The following is a 20,580-nucleotide window of genomic DNA, read 5'->3' on the forward strand; positions in this document are numbered from 1 at the left end:
TCAAAAAAACAGAAGAATTTCAAAACCACAGCTTCGGGTTTAAAAAATTGAAAACCGATGATCGGTTTCGGTCGGTTTTGTGATAATTTATTAAATATCAAGTGTTATAGAAACAAAATCAGTTGATAATATAGGAAAAGCTAACAAATTTAAAATTCAAACTTGACGGGTGTTCAAGAGGATAAATGAAAATTGGTACTTTTTCTTTTCATGGTACTCTTTTAATTTATTAAATTAGTTAGTTTATATACATTAAAGTTGGCTAATATGCTTCTCAGTAAAGAAATAATCAAGAATAGGGGGATCAATGGTATTTTGATACCAAAAAAGGAGAACTAAACCAAACTAAGGAGTACTTTTTCCTTTTTCAAAATGGTACTTTTTGGATTTTCTATAATAGTGTACCTATAATCAGGAAATTACTTTAATGGAAAATTTGTACTTTATCTTCTAATTGTACTTTTTTATATTAAATTATTTTACTCATGTACCTACATAATAGTTGGCAATAGTACTATTTCTTTATTGTAATAGTACTTTTGGGATATTTTATAATAATAAACCTAAAACTTAGACATAAAAACATGATTCTGAATGAGTTAGAATTCGTAAAAGATGACTTTGGTGGTACATTTCTTTTGCATTTTCAATAATAATTGACCCAGAAATATGAAATTAGGCATTCATGATGCTGATTGGGAATACAAAATGTGGGGTTTTATGGTACTTTTTTAATTCTAATAATACGTTTCGAATGAGCTACAATCCACATTATAATGAACCAATAAACTTGAAACTAGGGGCATGTTATCCTGAATTATTATTAATTCACACAGGGATTTGAATTTTAATTGTCAGGAAATACTTGGATGAATCTTTGGATGAAAAAGTTTGGTTTTTTTTCTAAATTTTTATTTTTCTACTGAAAATAGATTAAAAGTAAAAGCCGAATAATAATTGTCGGTTTCGGTTTTGATTAAAACCGAATACGAAACTATAGTTTATTTAAACAGTATTATTAAAATATAAGGAACTACAATTTGTGCCTTGCAACATTCAATAATATTTTGTTCGGTTATGCACACCAAATATTGTAAATTATTGGTTACTTTTACTAAGTAGAAGCATACTTTTAGGAGAAAATATTTTAATACAATCAACATTTGGGTTGTAACCACCATATTTGCTATTGAAACTTGATTACTTTATTTTTGACTCAAATTTATTACATAATTCAATTTAACAATTGTTGGTATCGTAATACAATTGAAGCATTTTAACTGTTAATTTGGAAAATCTGTTGAATTAATACATTTTCCATAGCATTCACGTGATAATTATTTTAATTTTGGACCGTTAAGCATTAAGTATTTTGAAGAACGTTTCAATGAATTTGGTGTGTCCCTCGATTTACATTTATAAAATGACGAGTCTCTATATTTTATAATCCAGTTCCATTAAGGGACCCATAGACACATAACCCTTCGTATACGTGTGTGATTGATATTTTACTATACACTTATCAATCATCATTGAAATTTTTTTATTTTTTTCAAAAAATATTTTATATTTCTTTTATTTTATTTTCTTCAATAACTAAAACGTCAAATTTAAAACAAAATATTTCAGAAAAATCATATTATTGTTCATTTGAACAACTGTCAGCAGTATGAATTCATTTCAAAAATAAAACTATTTTGATTTTTCAAACTGCATTGTCTGTGTGTTGCATACATAAACAAAAATTTCAAATTTACCAACACATGCTTATTGCATGTGCAGTATTTGTATATGGGCCCCTTTTGGTATCCTTTGTTTGACTACAGGGATGAAATATACTTATTATTAATAAGTTATTTTAAATCTATGTATACTTACGGTGAAATGTTTTTTATTAAAGTTTTTGTGTTGATTTACTTTGGCATTTTGCTTTGGCAATAACCTACAAAACTTTGAGTTTGTACTATTACACAGGTCAACAGAAAAAAAGGCTTCACTAAACACTATATAGATTTGATGATCATGGTTACTTAAGTACAAAAATGGTAAAATTTTTTAATTCTATGGCTAGATTTCTTTTTAAATTTTTATGAGAACTCAAAAACAAAATAAAATTCAACATAAATAACCATAGACAACAACTAGATAGGTAACTGAGAGCCAAAAACCTAAGTCTGTTGTCAGAAACCTAATTAATGAGAATGTATTGCATGTATTTTGTTTTTGTATCACCCGTATGTGTGAAAACAGAGTAATATTTTACTCTCTCCTTCCGTTATATGCGTTTATTCTATGTAAATAACTTTCATAAAGACATAAATCACACGACCTAATTCCATGGTGATCGGTCAATAATTGGCTCCCAATATAAGGCCCACTGCGAAAATTACTCACGAATATAAATTATTGAATTTTTAAAAGAAAAATGTTACTTAATATGAAGTATTATATGGTCTTACTTGACCATACTTTCTTACTTGTTTGTTAAGGAAACTTGAAGATATTTATGAGAAAATGCATGGTGATAATAATAGAAAAACGTATGGAAAAATCGTACGTTCGCGACCGGTACTTAACCCAATTAAACAAAAACCAATAGATATATTTTATTGTGCAAATACCGGATAGAGCCCTACATTAGTACACTTTTAAAATAAATTAATCGCTTTTAAATATTCCGTTCCTTTTCGTAGATATTTTCATTTCACAACTGTCAGCTAAAGTTGACGTCTATTTTGCTTACGTTCGTGACCACATGTTTATAACTGTCATTATGAAAACTTAAAGTCGATGAAATCCATCTTTTGCTATCGAATCGCCAACAAAATTGCTAGGAAAAGTTTTTTTTCTATATTCTTTGGACATCAAAAGCGTACGAACAAAACACCAACAAAAAAAAATTTTTTGTCAAACATTCTTTTAAAAATTAAAAAAAAATTAGAAAAATTTTAAAAAACACAATTTGGAAAAAAAATTGTTTAAAAAATTTTGAAAAAAATAACGGAGCAAAGTTTTTGATGATAATAAATTTCAAAATGAGACAATATTTCCTTTAAAAAATTCATGATTTACGTTTTTTTTTGGTTGAAATTTAATGAATAACCCAATAATCACTTAGACCGTTTGCATACCTAAAAATGAACTTAGGACTTTTGCATTACAGCGAGTATAACAACGAGAAAACACGAAATAAATGTAAACATTTTTACGCTAAACAGTTTTGTATTAAAATCTCAATTTTCATTAAAACTTGACACTAAGCTAAACATATGTCATTATTGAATTAAATAATTTTATTAATTAACCCCTTTCCTTTTCATTTCTATTTATTCTTATTACAGAATTCAAAAATTAAGAAGGTCTCTACATATTAAGTTGGATATTAAATAGAATCTAAGGCTTATTGGGATCGTCTGCTATACATTGATGTTGCTGAAAATGGAACATTTTTTTATAACGAATATATTAATCAATTAATTAATTAATTAGTTAACCATGTATTAACTAATTGTAACACATTCTACAAACATTTCAAAGTGTTGCTGTACTCGACAAGATACTCACTCACTCTTACGCTATAAGTCATACAATTTATAATAATAAAACAAATTAATTAAATATTAATTCTTACACATACACAATCACACACACACACATACATTTAAATATTTAATATTAAAAAAAATATTGTAGAATTATTTTTATTTATGATGTAAAACGTAATTGTTTATTTAATATAATTTTCTATACATAATTGGCTTTTTTTAAAAAAAAAAAAAAAAAAGGAAAAAATGAATGATTGATGAATTTTTCTAGATCAACTTGATTTGCTTTAATTGTTTAATTAATTTATTTAAAGTTACATAAATGTAGAATTTTTTTCAAAAGAATTTAATTTAAAATAAACGAATGCTAAAGTATTCATTAAAATACAGAAAACAAAAATAAAACAATATAAAAAAAAAACTAAATAAAAACTAATAAAAAGATTAAGAAATTATAATATTAAATAACTGTAAGTGTTTTTAACAAAATGCAATGTAAAATTTTTTTACGAAATCAACCATAATTTAATTTTTCAGTTAGGCTTTGCTAAAAATGATCGAAAGACGACATTATTATTTATTTATTTATTGATTATTTCTTAGTATTTTATAAGTGATATGCATATTTTAAGCGAATATTTATATTCAATTTTGATCTGATCTTAAACAGAAATTCTTTAAAGCACACACACTCAATTTAAATACATATAAATAATTGATTCATAAAGAAATTAACAAAATAGTAAGATCGATTTATAAAATATTCCATTTTTATTAGATGTATTAATTATATTCAGCAATTGATTAAATAAATAATAACATACAACAAATACATATTAATGATGATACAAATTAATTAAATGTAATGCTAGCCACGCATATATTAAATTAACCAAATAAATGCTTAAATAAAAATATACTAAAAACAAAATGATCTAAATATTGATTTTATTTAATGGAAATATACAGTAGTCTGGTGAGGATACGAAAGGTTCAAAATGTATTTATAAATCTTGTTTCAAAATTTGTTTCAAGATTGCCGAAATAACTGCAATTGCCTTAACCGATATAATCGTAGATAGCTTTACCGATATTCTATAAATAATTTTAAATTATGAAAATACAATTTCAATAATAGAGTTTATGAAATCATCAGAATTTAGAATGCTATATAATATCACCTATATCAGTTTATTTCTAATTTTTTAATAAATACATTTTAGAAATACCGAAATTACGACCGTTGCCGATATAGTCCAAATTATCTTTATCGTTACCTAATCATATCAGTTACGATTTTCGAATTCGTTGAGTAATTATGCACAAGAAATTTAAAATCATTAATGCCCTAGTTCGAGGGATACCTAATTACCAAGAGGTTTTCATAGACAACCAGCCAGCAGATGAACCGACATACAATTTTTAATCACTTTCTGATCGATTGATCCTTAAGATCCATTATTTTTTAGCAGATATACATACTACTTATTTTAAAATTTAACATCGGTTAAAAAATTACCACGGGACATTTGTTAAATACACGAAGATACCCAGAAACTATTTTTTAAATTCAATTGGCTAACCTGGAAATAAAGTGGTTTAAGTAACATTTTTGGCTAAATCCAGCTATGAGCATTTTCGAAAAAAAATACGATAAATCAATCCAGTGTGTTTTTACGTTATTAGGGAAAATATTCTTAATGAATTCTGCATAAAACCTAAAGAATGAACTTACAAGAATTATCTTTGAAATTGCGACCTGTAGTATGATTACAAGGTTTACATGGACGGATAGACGGACGGGCATCGCTTAATCGACTCAGAAAGTGATCCTGAGCACCTTGGGTTACTTTAAGGTGGGTGTTGGGACAATATTTTGAAACGTTACAAACATCAGCACTAACCCAATATACACTCCCCACTATGGTGGTGTAGGGTATAAAATGACTTTTTAATAAAAACAGAGAATATTATATAAAAATAGAAGTAAAAGGAAGAAGGCCTCTATAGAGGCAAAAGAACATAGGTTTCAGTTAGAAACGTCTCCCCTGGAAGCTACTGCCTCATTGGGATTGAAAAGCAGTTAAGAAATGTTGAACACGTTTTGGAAAACTACGACGAGGTCCTATTGGATGTAAACAATGACAATGGAATAAAATATTAATATTAGAAAGGTTTAGCCAGCCTTGAATGAAATGAACAAATACCAAAAAAACAACTGTTAAATACTGTTAAATTGTTTGAAGTATAGCAAACACACGCGTTTCAATTACAATTGAACACAATAAAACAAAGTCAAAAATAAATACAAAATTTAAGAGAATTTCGGACTTACAATGTATATTTTTTCATTTCCTTAAAATTTAAATTACATTCATTTAATAAATTGGTTTATTTGACAAAAATTCTAAATCTAAACTTTCTTCATTTTGTTATTATTTTAAGTGTTTGACATTATGTTTGCTGGGTAGCTCTCTCACCAATACATCTTCATTTTTATTTTTGAACATCACTGGTTTAGTCTATAAAATTGTATTATGATACATGAGTTTTTGACAAGTATTAATACTCAGTATGTATTGTAGTCTGAAAATACCTTTATAAATATCGAGTGTTATTGAGTATCCAAATGAAAATTATCGATCAGTATCGAATAATCAAAAGTAGCAGAATTTGACATTTTTGTATTTTATAAAATGGTTTTGTTTCTATCAAAGAATAACAAGAAGGGAAGCCTCTCAATTTTTCTACAACAACAACTTCTCTCTATTCTCACATACAAGTAGTATGTGAATTCAACACACTTGAGAGCAGTGATGTTAACTTTTTAATTTCGATTACCGTACAGCCCTAAATAAATTACCGTTTTTTAGGTAAATTACCGTATCCAAAGTTTTATTCAAAAATAATAATATTTTCTTATTGAAACAGGTTTATTTCAATAAGAGGGCATATATTCAAAACTCTCTATCTTAAAAAACACAACTTTTCAGGAAAGCCAAAAAACTGTTTTTTTCGCGTATTACTTGAGTTATTAAAATTCGGTATGCTACAATTATTATTTTAAAGCAACTACTGAATCTCACATATAATAGGTTTTTAAAATTTTGCATTATTGGAGACTTTTCTCAAAATATTCAATGTATATGTATAAAAATGATAAGATAGAGGATTTTGTATTTTAATAGAATTAAATTATTTTGATTTCATTTATGCCATCTCTCAATTGTTAACGTGATTTATTTAAGATAATGGCTAATAACACAACATAACATTAAATAATTGAAAAATGTAAAATTCATGTTCAGCATTCAAAAATTAGTAAGAAAACATGAATTGCAAGAAGAAATTATTCCAAAAAAATATTTGAAAATTAATTATTTTTTGCATAACATAGAGAAATAACAAAAATGCAGTAAAACAGCAAAAACAATATGTTTGTAAGAAATTCACACCATAGATGAGGGCTTTTTTACTGAACATTTTTCCATCAAATAGTAATTTTCGTGAATATCAAAGATAGAGGGTTTTGAATATAGGACCAAGTTTGAAAAATGGCATTCTGCCGTCAACATCTTTTATTTGCCTTATCAATTAGATTAAATTCATCCATTCTGGGAAAACTAAACTAGTTGGTATCGAACAATTGGGGATTTATTACGTCAATATTTTTAATTATTGCATTTGATTTGATTCAAAAAAATGTTTGCAATCAGTTTTTAATACTAATTTGTATGTTGAAATATCCATACTTGAAAGACTTGCGATTACTTTACCGCCTAGATATATTTTGTCTAGCGGTAGTTGGTTATCATCATCTTCAAAACTGTCTGATTATTTTAATGAGAAATATGTATATCATATGTAGACTCATTATGGCAATATAACTTTTGGGATATAATTCTTAAAAATTTAAACTTTTTAAAATTACCGTACAAATGTAGAAATTACCTGCCTACCGTACGGAGGTCTAAATTACCGTACAATACGGTAATTACCGTACGGTTAACATCACTGCTTGAGAGAGAGATTTGACTTCAAAACTTTTTCTTGAAAATTGCAATAAAATTGCAATTCTAACACACTTTTTCACAGACACATAATATTCTTTTATTTTTTTCCACACATATAAACCATTAAAATAACCGAAACATGTATATTTTGCACAAACGAAAAATATTATTATACCCTTCAGCTTCGTGAGAAGGGTATATATAAGTTTGTCATTCCGTTTGTAATTTCTACATTTTTCATTTCCGACCCTATAAAGTATATATATTCTTGATCCTTATAGATAGCGGAGTCGATTAAGCCATGTCCGTCTGTCTGTCTGTCTGTCTGTCTGTCTGTCTGTCTGTCTGTCTGTCTGTCTGTCTGTCTGTCTGTCTGTCTGTCTGTCTGTCTGTCTGTCTGTCTGTCTGTCTGTCTGTCTGTCTGTCTGTCTGTCTGTCTGTCTGTCTGTCTGTCTGTCTGTCTGTCTGTCTGTCTGTCTGTCTGTCTGTCTTTCTGTCTGTCTGTCTTTCTGTCTGTCTGTCTGTCTGTTGAAATCAATTTTCTGAAGGCCCCAGATATCTCCGGGATCCAAATCTTCAACAATTCTGTCAGACATACTTTCGAGAATTTTGCTATTTAAAATCAGCAAAATCCGTCAATAAATAACGGAGATATGAGCAAAAATCCGAGACAACCTCTGAAAATTTCATCAAAAAACACAATGTATTGCATGCTTTGACAAAAAAGCAACAAAACTTATGGTTGGATGTGCAAGCTTTGCGTATTTTGTTTTTTTTTTGTGTTTTGTTTCTTTTGGCGTTGTTGTTGTTTTTTATACAACTAAACTTTTGTTTGGTTGTGTGTTGGTTTTTTTGACAAAAAATCAACAAATCGTATGTTTGAATGTGCATGCTTTGCGTATTTTGTTTTTCTTTTGGCGTTGTTGTTTTTTATACAATTAAACGTATGTTTGGATGTGTGTTGGTTTCATTGCCTTGCGTATTTTGTTTTTGTTTTTTCTTTTGGTGTTCTGTTTCGTTTGGCGTTGTTGTTGTGTTTTGTGTTCTTGATAAATTTAGGATGCTGTACGCTGAAAGTGGGCAATGAACATACATACCTATATACTAATTATAAAAAATAATAATGCATCCACAACAAAGGTGAAGGGTATATAAGATTCGGCATAGCCGAATATACCACTCTTACTTGTTTTTTAATTATTTTGACTTTTAATTTTTGGGTGTTGAAATTAAAACTGAAAAAAACACACTTGTAAAATTTGGTATTGAAAATTAATAAAAAATTCAAATAGATTTAATTTTTGCATAAATTATGGAATAAAAAGCAGAAAAACTAATTATATAATCTTTCCAGTTCAAATATACATTAAATAATTTTAGAATTTTTTAAATTTAATTGTAATAAAAATTTGTTATAATTTTTTAGGTAGCTTTTTTACAACTCTGTGTGTTCGAGGAGTGTGGTGAAAGTGGTTTGAAAACTAATACATATAAACAAAATGTTACCAATACATGCATAGAGTTAGGTTTTTTATGACAACCGACTTAGGTTTTTTTGACAGCGTTTCACTTCTTGTTATTATTCTTTGGTTTCTATCATATATCATAACATTTAATAAACCTGTCCAAAATCCAAACCGATAGGATTTAAAACAATTGTTAAAACTGATATCGCCATTTTACAATTTTTTGGTTTGTTTTTGTAAACTCTATTTTAGAATCACAATATTGTTCCACATAACTGTTCAAGGATGTCATTAATGGATCAAAAAATGTATCTGATTACACACTTTGTAGAACTTGTTATTTTAGAACACGTTCTAAAAAAATGTCCTAAGATATTTAATTTAATTTAATGCCATATAAAATTACAGTAAATATTTTACAAAATACACAAGCTTGGCAATATTATATATGTAAATACAATATTTTTTATTATATTTTTATATCATGGCAGAATCAACCAGGTACAATTATTAGGGAGAGTTGTCAATATTTACCCCTACAACGTCAATCTATGGATGTTATAACTTTGTGTTCCCATTTGATTTGTGCGAGTTTTTAGACATTTTTTGCGTTAAACTTTAATTTTTTACATTTTTATTTCGTAAAATTAATTTTTTTTTCACACATAAACTTTTCAAATTGATTTTTTTCAACAAAACTGGAATTTAATTTATTTTTTTTTTAGACATTCCATTTTGATATTTTTCATTTTCTTTTGTTTGACAATTTTAATTGAGAACATACTTTCTAATAATTGTACCTGGTTGATTCTGCCATGTTTTTATATTAACAAAAGGAAGTAATTTAATTTTAAATTTGATTTGTCCATTTGGGCCATGTTTTGATTTCAGCCAAGAGAGCATCTCCGGGGCTAATTGTAGGCATAAGTTGACTATGGGCATAGATTTTGTAATCCTCTTTAAGTTTTTGCAAATTCACCAATTTTTCCATTAATGCTTTGGCCGCTACTAAAGCCTTTTCACTGGGTAACTCCTTCATAAAATTTCCCATAAAAACAATACCAAATGAACCGACATTATAGCCCTTAACTAAAGCACCTTGATTAGTCCAACCTCGTCCTTCATACACATTTCCATCATTTCCGATCAGAAAATTGTAAGCAATATCATCGATATGAAATTTGGTCATGTGGTAATTTTGAATGTTGCGTACTTGCTGGGAGCATAAATCCTATTGAATGAAAAAAGTTATTTGTAATTATTATCAAATACAAAATAAAATAGATTTATTAACAATATAAGCCTCAATGTCTGATTATCGTTTTTCGTAACTGTAAACTGCTGCTTAAAATAATTTTTGTCAGTATATAGTTACGATAAATAATAATCAGTCGGTCGACCGCCTTACTCTATTATATATGTGGTGAATCTATTTATTAATAATTTGAAACAAGTATTTACACCGATCACATCAAATGAATACGTCTTGAGATTCGAGAGATCGAAAAGGCTATGGTTGATTTAAACATCAAGAAAGCGTCTGGTATTGACAAAATCAGTAATTATATGCTTATGGCTTACGCCTTAAATATTATCCTCTAGAATGGAAGGTTTCACTGGTTATCATGATACCTAAGCCGTTAAAAGGTCACACAAATGTAGAATCATATAGACCCATCAGCCTATTGTCAAATATATCAAAGCTATTTGAGAAGATACTCATATACAAGTTGTACCCGATGTTAATTGAAAACAATTGTATTCCGAATCATCAATTTGGATTTAGAAGAACACAGTACTTTCGAACAAAACATGGACTTGTAAATGTTGCCAGAAAAGCGTTTGAGGAAAAATATATTGTTCTGATCTCTTCATCGACATTTCTCAAGCGTTTGATAAATTATGGCATGATGTTTTAATATACATATTGAATCAAAATGTAACCGCAAACACACATAAGCTATTGGAAAGTTAAGTAACTAGTCGAATAATTAAGCTTAAAGAAGAATACTTTTTAAGTCCTGCGCAACCCATGGAAACTGTAGTTCCCCAAGGCAGATCCCCGCGGGATCCTTATTATAATTGATCTATTCGTGTGATATGCCAGCTTTCAAAATTACAAATGTGAATTAGAAAAATGGTTAAAACAATGAATTCATATTAAAAACCAAACAATAATTCATCAATCGGAAAAGTCGTAGATGCAAAGTTGAATCAAAATTATCACAAAGATCTTTTTATTTTTTTTTTCTTGGATCAGCACTTAGGGGATGACCCCCTTGGAACTAGTAAAATAGGTTATGGGAGGAAGGATCGAGGGAGTAGTGTTTGTTGACATTTGCTTTGAATTTTCACATATTGAAAGTGACAGGAAAGACTTCTGCAGGAAGCTTATTCCACATACTGACTGTACGCTAAAAAAGAATTTTATCTGTAGTGTGTTGTGCGATCCACTGACCAATAGACCACGAATGGACAAGATCTTGCCGAAAAACTTGTATCTCTAAAAAAAAACTTCGGGATTCCCTAATTTTGGAAAGCACATTCCATTGTAGTATCAGCATAATAGTGAAACACAACCCACATTGCGACAATGTTCCAGTGAGTCAATAGAGCTGGATACCCTACTGTCACCGATAAGCACCTTCGTCCTCTCCAGTACGCGGTCGATTAACTCCAAAATAGTCTTCGAAGCACCGGTCCACAGTGGTTCAAGGGCCTTAATTAATTTTTTTATCTCTTCTGATCTACCTGATTTTTACACAGTTTGTAATAAACAGTCTAATTATCATGTACCAAAAGTATTAGTCTTAAAATTTCGTATTATTAGTCAAAAAAAGATCAAGCAAAATTAAAAAAAATAAATCAAAGCTTTTTTTGGAAAAATCGTCAAAATTATGGAAAAAATCGTCAAATTTGTCACAAAAATTAAAAAAAAAATCGTTGTAAAATCGTCAAGACTTAAAATCATGTTGTATTCATTCAATTAAATTTTTTTTATAAAAATTTTATTTCTTTAAATAAAAAGCATCAACAAAACACTAAAAACATCGAATTTAACAAAGATAAATTAACAGTATTTGTTTAAGTACATTCATATTATTTAGTAGAGTTTTTGTTACTAACTTTTTAAAAATATACACATAAACACTATTTTTGAAATACTATTTATAAATAAAAATTCTTCAAGGGTTTTTGTCTCAAAGAATTTCTTGTCTTAGTTTTATTTATATTTATTTGGCTAAAAATACTGATGAATTTTGTAAAACTGTTAAGAGCTAGTTTCTTACTTGTCAGTTAAACTCAGCTTAACACGCTGTTATATTAATCCTGAAACATATTTTGCCGGAATTTAACCAATGATTGTGTTTCTCACTAGTGGATTAATTTTGTTAGCATTGCCATACTTTTCAGTCAAATCACATGTTTATTCTTAAAATTTTTTCATATAAATATGGCAATACTATACATTTTATAAGAAAAAGCAACCGCGTTACATAACTTTTTTTGTAAATTTTAACTTTCTAAAAGAAAAAGCGACATAAAAGTATATAAAATGTATATTAAAAATTATATTGATGTTAATAAAGCAAATAAAAACAAAGAGCTGCTGTGCTGAATTGTTTATTGTATTTTCCATCTGTTTGTGCTTTGGCATTTTATACTTAGGTTTAACTCACCAATGATGTTCAGTTAAACCTAGATTATATAGCATATAAACAATAAGTGAGAAACACAATTTTTAGTTTAATTTAGGTTTAAGCGAAGAATGTAGATTATCTCTATCCCAGAAACTAGCTCTAAGTCATTTACAAAATCTCATAAATTCGGAAACGCTGGTTTATTGTTTAATTTGACCTTGTTCCAGAAAATATTAAAATCGAAAGAACTTGCAGGTATAAGCAAAAACTAAGTATAAGCAAAGACTCGATAGAATTAATTCTTAATTCCATTTTCGAAATCAAATTAAACTGTATCTCTAAACCATTCCGGTAATGAATTCATTATAAATTAATTAATTTGTCCTTCAAATGTATTGAATTCATTCCTATGAGAGTCAACTCCTTATGGAATCATTAAAATGTTCCTTAATTCAAATCCATTACAAAATAGCTTTAAACATTGAATGATTACATTTTTCTTCAATTAGATTTGAATTAACACAAATTTTATGAATTTTTTTACAAGTTCAATTACATTATGAATTAATTTAACGATTAAAGAATTCTATTTAAATAAAAGCCTTTGAAAGAAGCTAAGGCTCACACTGAATTAATTCGAAGCTCTGGGCCGAATTACCGCATTCGATATCGAGTAAAATGCATTGTAATTTTGTTATTTGCGATTAAGAGCAAGAACTTCGATATCGAAATTATTTTTCGATACGATAGCTCACGAATGCGATGATTTGCCCCTGCTTATAAGCCAGTAGCTTAGTTGAATATCAACTGTTTCTCAACGGATTTAGAAAGAAGAAACTAAGGCCTATCAAATGGTATATATGCTATTTAAGTTACCTTGAGAAATCTTAATGTATTCCTCAAGCAAAAACATTTTTTATTTTACTCGACAACACCTACCAGAAAAATAGTTCCAAGGCGAATTTATACAAGGTGGTGTCAGTCAGTTCTACAAAAACTACAATTGGTCTTAACAAATGTAAAAACAAAAATGAAAAATTAAACAAATATCTATTAAAAATTAATATACTGTAGATAATTGAATAGTGAGGGCTTTACTTATTTCTGTAAAAAATAAATATTTTGTTAATAAGCTTAGAATATGTAGATATTTAAATATAAAAACAAGCTTTGACATCTGTTAGAACCAAAAAGCGAAAAAAAAGTAATCAGCTGATTGACTGACTCCATCTTGTATAAATGAGAAATCTTTAGTTTTACATCATAAATTTCAAGAAAAACTTCCTGTCTTTTTTATATATTTATTTTAATTTCTAAAATAAAATTTAATTGGACAAATCGTTGGCATGTTAGCGAACTTACAAAATAAATAGTCAAACGTCAAATCACTAAATTTACTCAAAAAACCTAACACCACTGCTAATGGAGATAACCTACACGTGTAAGTAGATCTTCTCAAGGACTATTTATATTTTAAATTTCAGCTCATTCGGATCATAAATGGATTTTTGGCGATTTTTTAAAAAATTTGAGACCCGAGGTATCCAAATTTGAGGGGCCACGTACTAGCCCCTATTACACGTAGGAAGCTGAAAAACTGTAAATCAACTCGAAAACACCTCAGCTCCAACGAAGTGAAATTTCGTAATAATATCTCCAATAGTTCCCGAGATACCGAATTATTGCCAAAAAAATACGAAGTATTTCCTACACCGTTTTAGAAAACCAAGGCACTTGAATGCTTCTTTCGACACTTGAAAAATTTGTTCTGTCCATCGGACATCGCACTGAATACTCATGCCTAGAACATCAAGAGCTTCTGATTCTTTACTATTTACAACACCCATAAAAACAGATGAAGCAGCATGATCTGTCGTGCGCTTGTATATTAACATACAACATTGAGTATTGCGTGCATTAAATCCGACTCGGTTCGCACAACCCCATTCAGAGATTGTCACACGGTCCCGATTAAGGGAATCATTCATGTTTTGTCTCATTGCCATAATCTCCGACAGGCCTGATCTATAATTGAATGAATATCAATGGCAAATGTTGCTGCCATCTGCAAAAGCATAGATAGGGTTTGAAGTTTAGAAATAGAGTAGGAAAAAGAACGGAGCCTTGCGGTACCACTGAATTTATCTTAAACTCGTTTGATGAGATCCCATCTACAACAACTGGTATAGAACGACCTCTGAGAAAGCACGATATAAATCGAAAAAAGTTATTACCGACACCAAAAGCAATGAGTTTTGATAGAAGCGCACCATGCCATACCCTATCGAACGCCTTGGAGATGTCTAGAGCCACCACTTTACTTTCGCCCTTTTTAGGAATTGGCGTTACATTAGCAACCTTCCAACATACAGGAAATTTGCGGCACGGTATAGAGTGCTGAAAAGGTTACCTAATGGACGAGGTAGCGTCGAAGAACACTGCTTCAAGACCAGTTGCGGCGTATTGAAGAAAAATAAAAAATAATATAACAACGTTTCTTAGTCCTTGGTACCCTGATCGACTAGTTTATCAGACTAGTCGATAGTGTGCTGAACTATTAATCTGAGTGTTGTGGGCATAGAGAATAGACATAGAGCGGAAACTCTCCTGTCAAAGACCTAACTCAGTTGTCAAAAACCTAAGTGGTGAGAATGTATTAGTAGAAAAAACTATGTGAAAACAAGAACAACACTCGTATGTGTGATTTTTTTGAATAATTTTTTTGTTTGAGTTTTTTTCTAGTTTCCGCTCTATGTTCTCTATGGTTGTGGGTTCTATTTCTGTTTCTTTAAAAAAAAAATTAACTTAAGTCTACAATCTCACAGCACGTCGCTGCTCTAATCTATACAATATGATTGATCTTAAACATACTTAATATTAAGACCTGCGCCTACTTACTTTTGTACTGCAATCATTTCCTGCCGTATGAGCAATTATTACTCGACTAACTGGCAACTCAAGAGGTGTTAAGGCGTTCGTTGGTTCCTTGGCGTTCCATTCTGTTCGTGTTACTATATTAACGTCTCCCAAAACGAATGACATTAAACTCAATAATGCCAGTACTCCCACGACAAAGTTTGCAGCCATTTTTATGGAAATTATAATATAATTTTATAATGAATTATAATGTTGAAAAAAAACTGTTGTACGCGATCTTCTGTGTATCAAAACTGTGTTTCTAATGAACTCTTCATCATTATAATTGAAATCTTTATAACAAATTTCTGTGTAAAGTTTTATTTTAAATGCTGATACGATATGTACAGTGTATCTCAAAACTATTTTGCTTAGGCAAATTTTTGTTTCACTCATAGATGAGATTGTAAAATTCATTAATATTTTTTTTTTTGCAATTGATTACACAGGTCAACAGCAAAAAAAGGTTTTACTAACCACTATATAGATTTGATGCATCATGGTTACCTAAGTACAAAAATGGTAAAATTTTTCAATTCTATGGATAGATTTTTTTTAAATTTTTTTTTGTAAAATTGTGAATTTTTTCAAATGTGTCTCCACATAATTTATGATAACTCAAAAACGGTTAGTCCGATATTATTGAAGTAAACTTAAAAATGTTCAAACTTATATAACCTTTAATCCGGTTATATATTGGGAGTTTTTTAAAACACAAAAATTAGATATTTTCACATAAAAAATATATTTTTTGCTTTAATTTGTTATTATAACTCCGAAACTACTGAGCCGATTAAAACTCAATATATACGTAAAAATTTGTACATAGCATGGGGAAAATGTTTTCAACATTCAATCAATCGGAAGTAGAACATTAACTATTAAATTGTATGTATATAAAACAAACAAATTAAATTTTGTGGAAATGAGCGAATTCACTTAATTGTGAATAAATTCGAAAATAATTAATCGATTTTTAATAAAAATTGTTTAAAAAACTAGACTACAAGTAGCAGTAGCAACGAAAAAACACAAGTAGTCTAGTTAAAAAATTAATAAAAACTCGGAGTCAATAATTACTACTACTACTGCTACCTTCACATTTTGGTAGCAGTAGTTGTAGTAGTACTAATAAAAGAAAAATTTAAAAGTAGCAGAGTAATTTATTTTCTATTGCTACCTTAAAAAAAGAAAAAGTTTTGATGTAGCAGTCATTAGTTTTTTATTAATTCTGCTACTTTTAAAATATAGTACTAATAGAAGTAGCAGTTGAGGTAGTAGAAGAAGTAGTAGTTAAGTAGTAGTTGAAGTAGCAGTTGAAGTAGCAGCTAAGTAGCAGTTGAGGTAGCAATAAAATAAGTCAAAAATAAAAATCTTCAGCCAAAAAAGTATATTATGTGTTATTGTTGTGAATGTATATTTGTGTAAGTTGGTCGTGTTGTAAACAAAAGTTCGGCTTTTTTGTTATACATACAGAAAACACGATCTTTCTGTTAGCAACACGAACATCTATGACAAATAAAATCAAATAATTCTTTCAAACTCTCTCAAAACAAAAACAACACACAGTGTTTAATTCTGTCAATTTTGGTGTTATGACTGAAGATTTTCTTTTTTGACTACTTTTATTGCTACCTTAACTGCTGCATCAACTGCTACTTTACTGCTACCTTAAAAATTAAAACTCGATATAGAGCAGTAGCAACGATTTGTATTTTTATGCTACTACTCCATTTACAATTCATGTTTTATTACTACTGCTCTGTTAAGAGTTTTATATTTTGAAGGTAGCAGTTGTTTTAAAAAAACAAGAAAACGAAAAAAGACAAATGCTACCGCTACATACACTTTTTTGAAGCAGTAGTTGTAGCAACATTTAAAAATTTGTTAGTTATCGTAGCTTTTTAAACACTGATTTTTATATTTGATATCTCATTTAGTTGCTATTATATTTGAGTTTACGACAAAGTAATAAACCTGAACAAGTTCTGCCGTTTTCGATTTTTCATGAGTTTTTTAAAACACTATTTTCACGTAAAAAATATATTTTTTGCTTCAATTTGTTATTATAACTCCGAAACTACTGAGCCGATTAAAACACAATATATAACCGGATTAAAGGTTATGTAAGTTTGAACATTCCTAACTTCAATAATATCGGACTAACAGTTTTTGAGTTATCATAAATTATGTGGAGAAACATTTGAAAAAAAATCTATCCATAGAATTTAAAAATTTTACAATTTTGTACTACTGGAATCAAAATACATCAAAATTGTGTAGTGATTTAAAAAGCCTCCAAAATGTTTTCGATTTTGTTGCCCTGTGTTATAGGCACTATGTAAATATGAAAAAAAAAACAAATTTAAATATTAATTTATGTTTAGTTATTGATGCATTTTATTATTTTGCGTCACAAAACTATAGAGCTTAATGTTGTGAAGCTTTTTATGTTAAAAATGCCGAAAAGAAAAGAATTAAATATTTCCGAGAAATATATTTTTACCAGGTTTTTACAATTTTATGCATGAATTAATAAAAAATTTCACTTTAAAATGCTTAAGCAAAATAGTTTTGTGATACACTGTACCTATGTATTATCGACAATACGTTTGCACATCCTACACCCTACACTAAAGGTAAGGCTATATTAAATTGCACATGTCCCTGGCAAAATGTTGCGTTATTTCTTAAATAACATGTATTTTTAAATAATTGTTAGTTTAATTGATTTAATTTAATTACAATAAGTACATGACGGCAGATAAAATTATCAAAACTTAAAAATAAATTGAACTAGTTTGGCTAAAATATAAGTTATTTTCAGTTAACTTTATTACCAATAAGTAGATGTGGAAATGTTTTGAGACCAGACACATTAATATCAACTTAAATTGAAATTGTTTGTTGTATCTTCATTTAAATTATTCGTATATATAATAGGTATTTTAGGGTATTTTCAATTCGCCTTTAACAAAATTAAAGTACCTATTTGTTTGACTTTTTCTGTGTTTGTATGAATGTGTATTATAAATGTATGGTTATGCCTTGATGATAGCCTTTGTGTACTTTTTTTAATTGCGAGAAAAAAAATACAATTTCGCGTCATCATTTCTATGACAAATAGTCATAACATATAAATATGTATGTATATAGTCATACATATCTATAAAATGTATTCTACAGTGATGAAAAAAATGTGTTAGACTATGCTTTGGTGTTTGAATAACGAAAGTTTGTTATTGAGTCGATAACACATTGATGCCAAAGTCATGTATATGTACTATAGTAAATACTAGGGTATTCAATTAATCGGGTTTCTGGTTTAATCGAGCAAATAATTAATCGAGGTTTAGATTTATTCGGTTAATAATCGGTTAATTTAAAATTATTCGATTAACCGAATTATTTTTATTTTAAATTGAAAATACAACAACGAATTTTGTGTAGAAAAACTTAAAAAACGGCAAATAAGGTATTTGAGATCATTTTTGTAAACATATCGCCTATTTGCTGCAACAACGTCATAACTCAAAATCCGTGTTTTTGAACTGAGTAATACAAAATATGCGCTGTTCTATAATTTTTCATATAGTTTTATCAGTTTTCAAAAAAGTCAATTATTTTGTGTGTGAGAGTGTTTTTTTGTTGTAAACATCAAAATTAAAATTCATGTTTTCTCGTATATTTGATAAGTAAAAATTTGGGTTAAATACAGATAAGAAAGATATTAACATCTACTTTTTATATTTCTGAAATCGCATGATTTGTTGAAAATTTATTTAAGAAATAGTAAAATGTCATAAAACTTTCAAAGACATTTTTCTTGAAACGACTTTTTTTGAATTATGACATTGTTGTAGCAAATGATTGATGTGTGAGTTTTTTAGGGGTTTATAGGGGGGTCAGACGGCATGTATTGCTTGTGTATTGGGACATGTATTCGATACATATGGAATTCCATGTGTATGTCAAAATTCACGTTATACATACGATTCATAATTTCCACATTCAAACGTACATATGTCATTGCATGTGACATAACCTCTATTAGTTTATATGTTTGTTGTTTTTAACAATATATTTATTTAAAACATGTTTAAATAACAATAAATATATTTAATGCAATGAAACTTATTTTGTTATGATTTTTCTTTACTCTTTCTTGTTTTGTTTTTTTTATTTTGCACTCTCACAGTGTTGTATTTCAAAATACAACACTGTTATACACACGAAAATAGAACATGCTCTAATTGCCAAAAATGTCACGAGTAATACACATGTATTTTACATACACAAAGTTTCATATGGATCACACGGTATGTATATGTTTACATGTGGAAAAATGTCCCAATACATGGCACAAAACACAAGCAATACATGCCGTCTGACCCCCCTTTTAGTGAGATCTTCTGAAATAAACTTTTATAAAAAGAAATATGTAATTTAAACGATTTTTTCCTTTAGATTTAATAAAACTTATCTTGGAAAAAAACTCTCTCGCTGATTGTATATGTTTCAGAAATAAAAAGCAAGATAAAGAATATTCCTTTTTGGATTGTTTTAGATTTTGATTAATTTAATAGTTTCGTTTAGTTATGATAAAAGACTCATTTAAAAAAATGTGCATATGTATGTTATACAAACAACGTTACAAAGCCATGTAAATTAAATATGTATGTCAGTTGTTATACATACTCACTAATCATGTTTATTGGATGTTCAAAAAATATCTAATTTTAATTTAAAATTTGTATTTGAATTTGAATTGAAAGACAAAAATAAATACAAAACAAATTTTTACAGTGGAAAAAAAGGAATTTCCGTTAATCGGTTAATCGACACAAATTAATCGGTTTATTTGTTATTTGAAAATCGGCAATTTTAAATTATTCGAACAGTTAACGGTTAATCGATTGAATACCCTAGTAAATACATAACGCCGCACAGTGTGGCAAATTTAAAAATAACGACCAAAGCTCTATAACTTTTGAAACAG

General features: G+C 28.5%; 2 protein-coding genes across 2 annotated transcripts in view; one reads left to right on the forward strand and one right to left on the reverse strand.

Moving 5' to 3' along the window:
- The window catches only part of LOC135955537 (titin-like), an 80,278-nt gene extending 76,584 nt beyond the window's left edge, over positions 1-3,694 (forward strand). Inside the window, exon 9 of the mRNA XM_065505886.1 lies at positions 3,342-3,694. The gene's annotated coding sequence lies outside the window, so the exon portion shown is untranslated. The remainder of the gene's footprint in view (positions 1-3,341) is intronic.
- Positions 3,695-9,839: 6,145 nt separating this feature from the next.
- Positions 9,840-15,824, reverse strand: LOC135955025 (peptidoglycan-recognition protein SD-like). The gene is made up of 2 exons (XM_065505299.1): positions 15,564-15,824; positions 9,840-10,255 (listed from the first exon to the last, which is right to left on the reverse strand). Exons 1-2 carry the CDS (start codon positions 15,750-15,752, stop codon positions 9,875-9,877), a joined length of 570 nt encoding a protein of 189 aa, XP_065361371.1. The 5' UTR covers positions 15,753-15,824; the 3' UTR covers positions 9,840-9,874.
- Positions 15,825-20,580: the final 4,756 nt, after the last annotated feature.

Source organism: Calliphora vicina, chromosome 3 (genome assembly GCF_958450345.1).
Source record: "Calliphora vicina chromosome 3, idCalVici1.1, whole genome shotgun sequence".
Lineage (NCBI taxonomy): Eukaryota > Metazoa > Arthropoda > Insecta > Diptera > Calliphoridae > Calliphora > Calliphora vicina.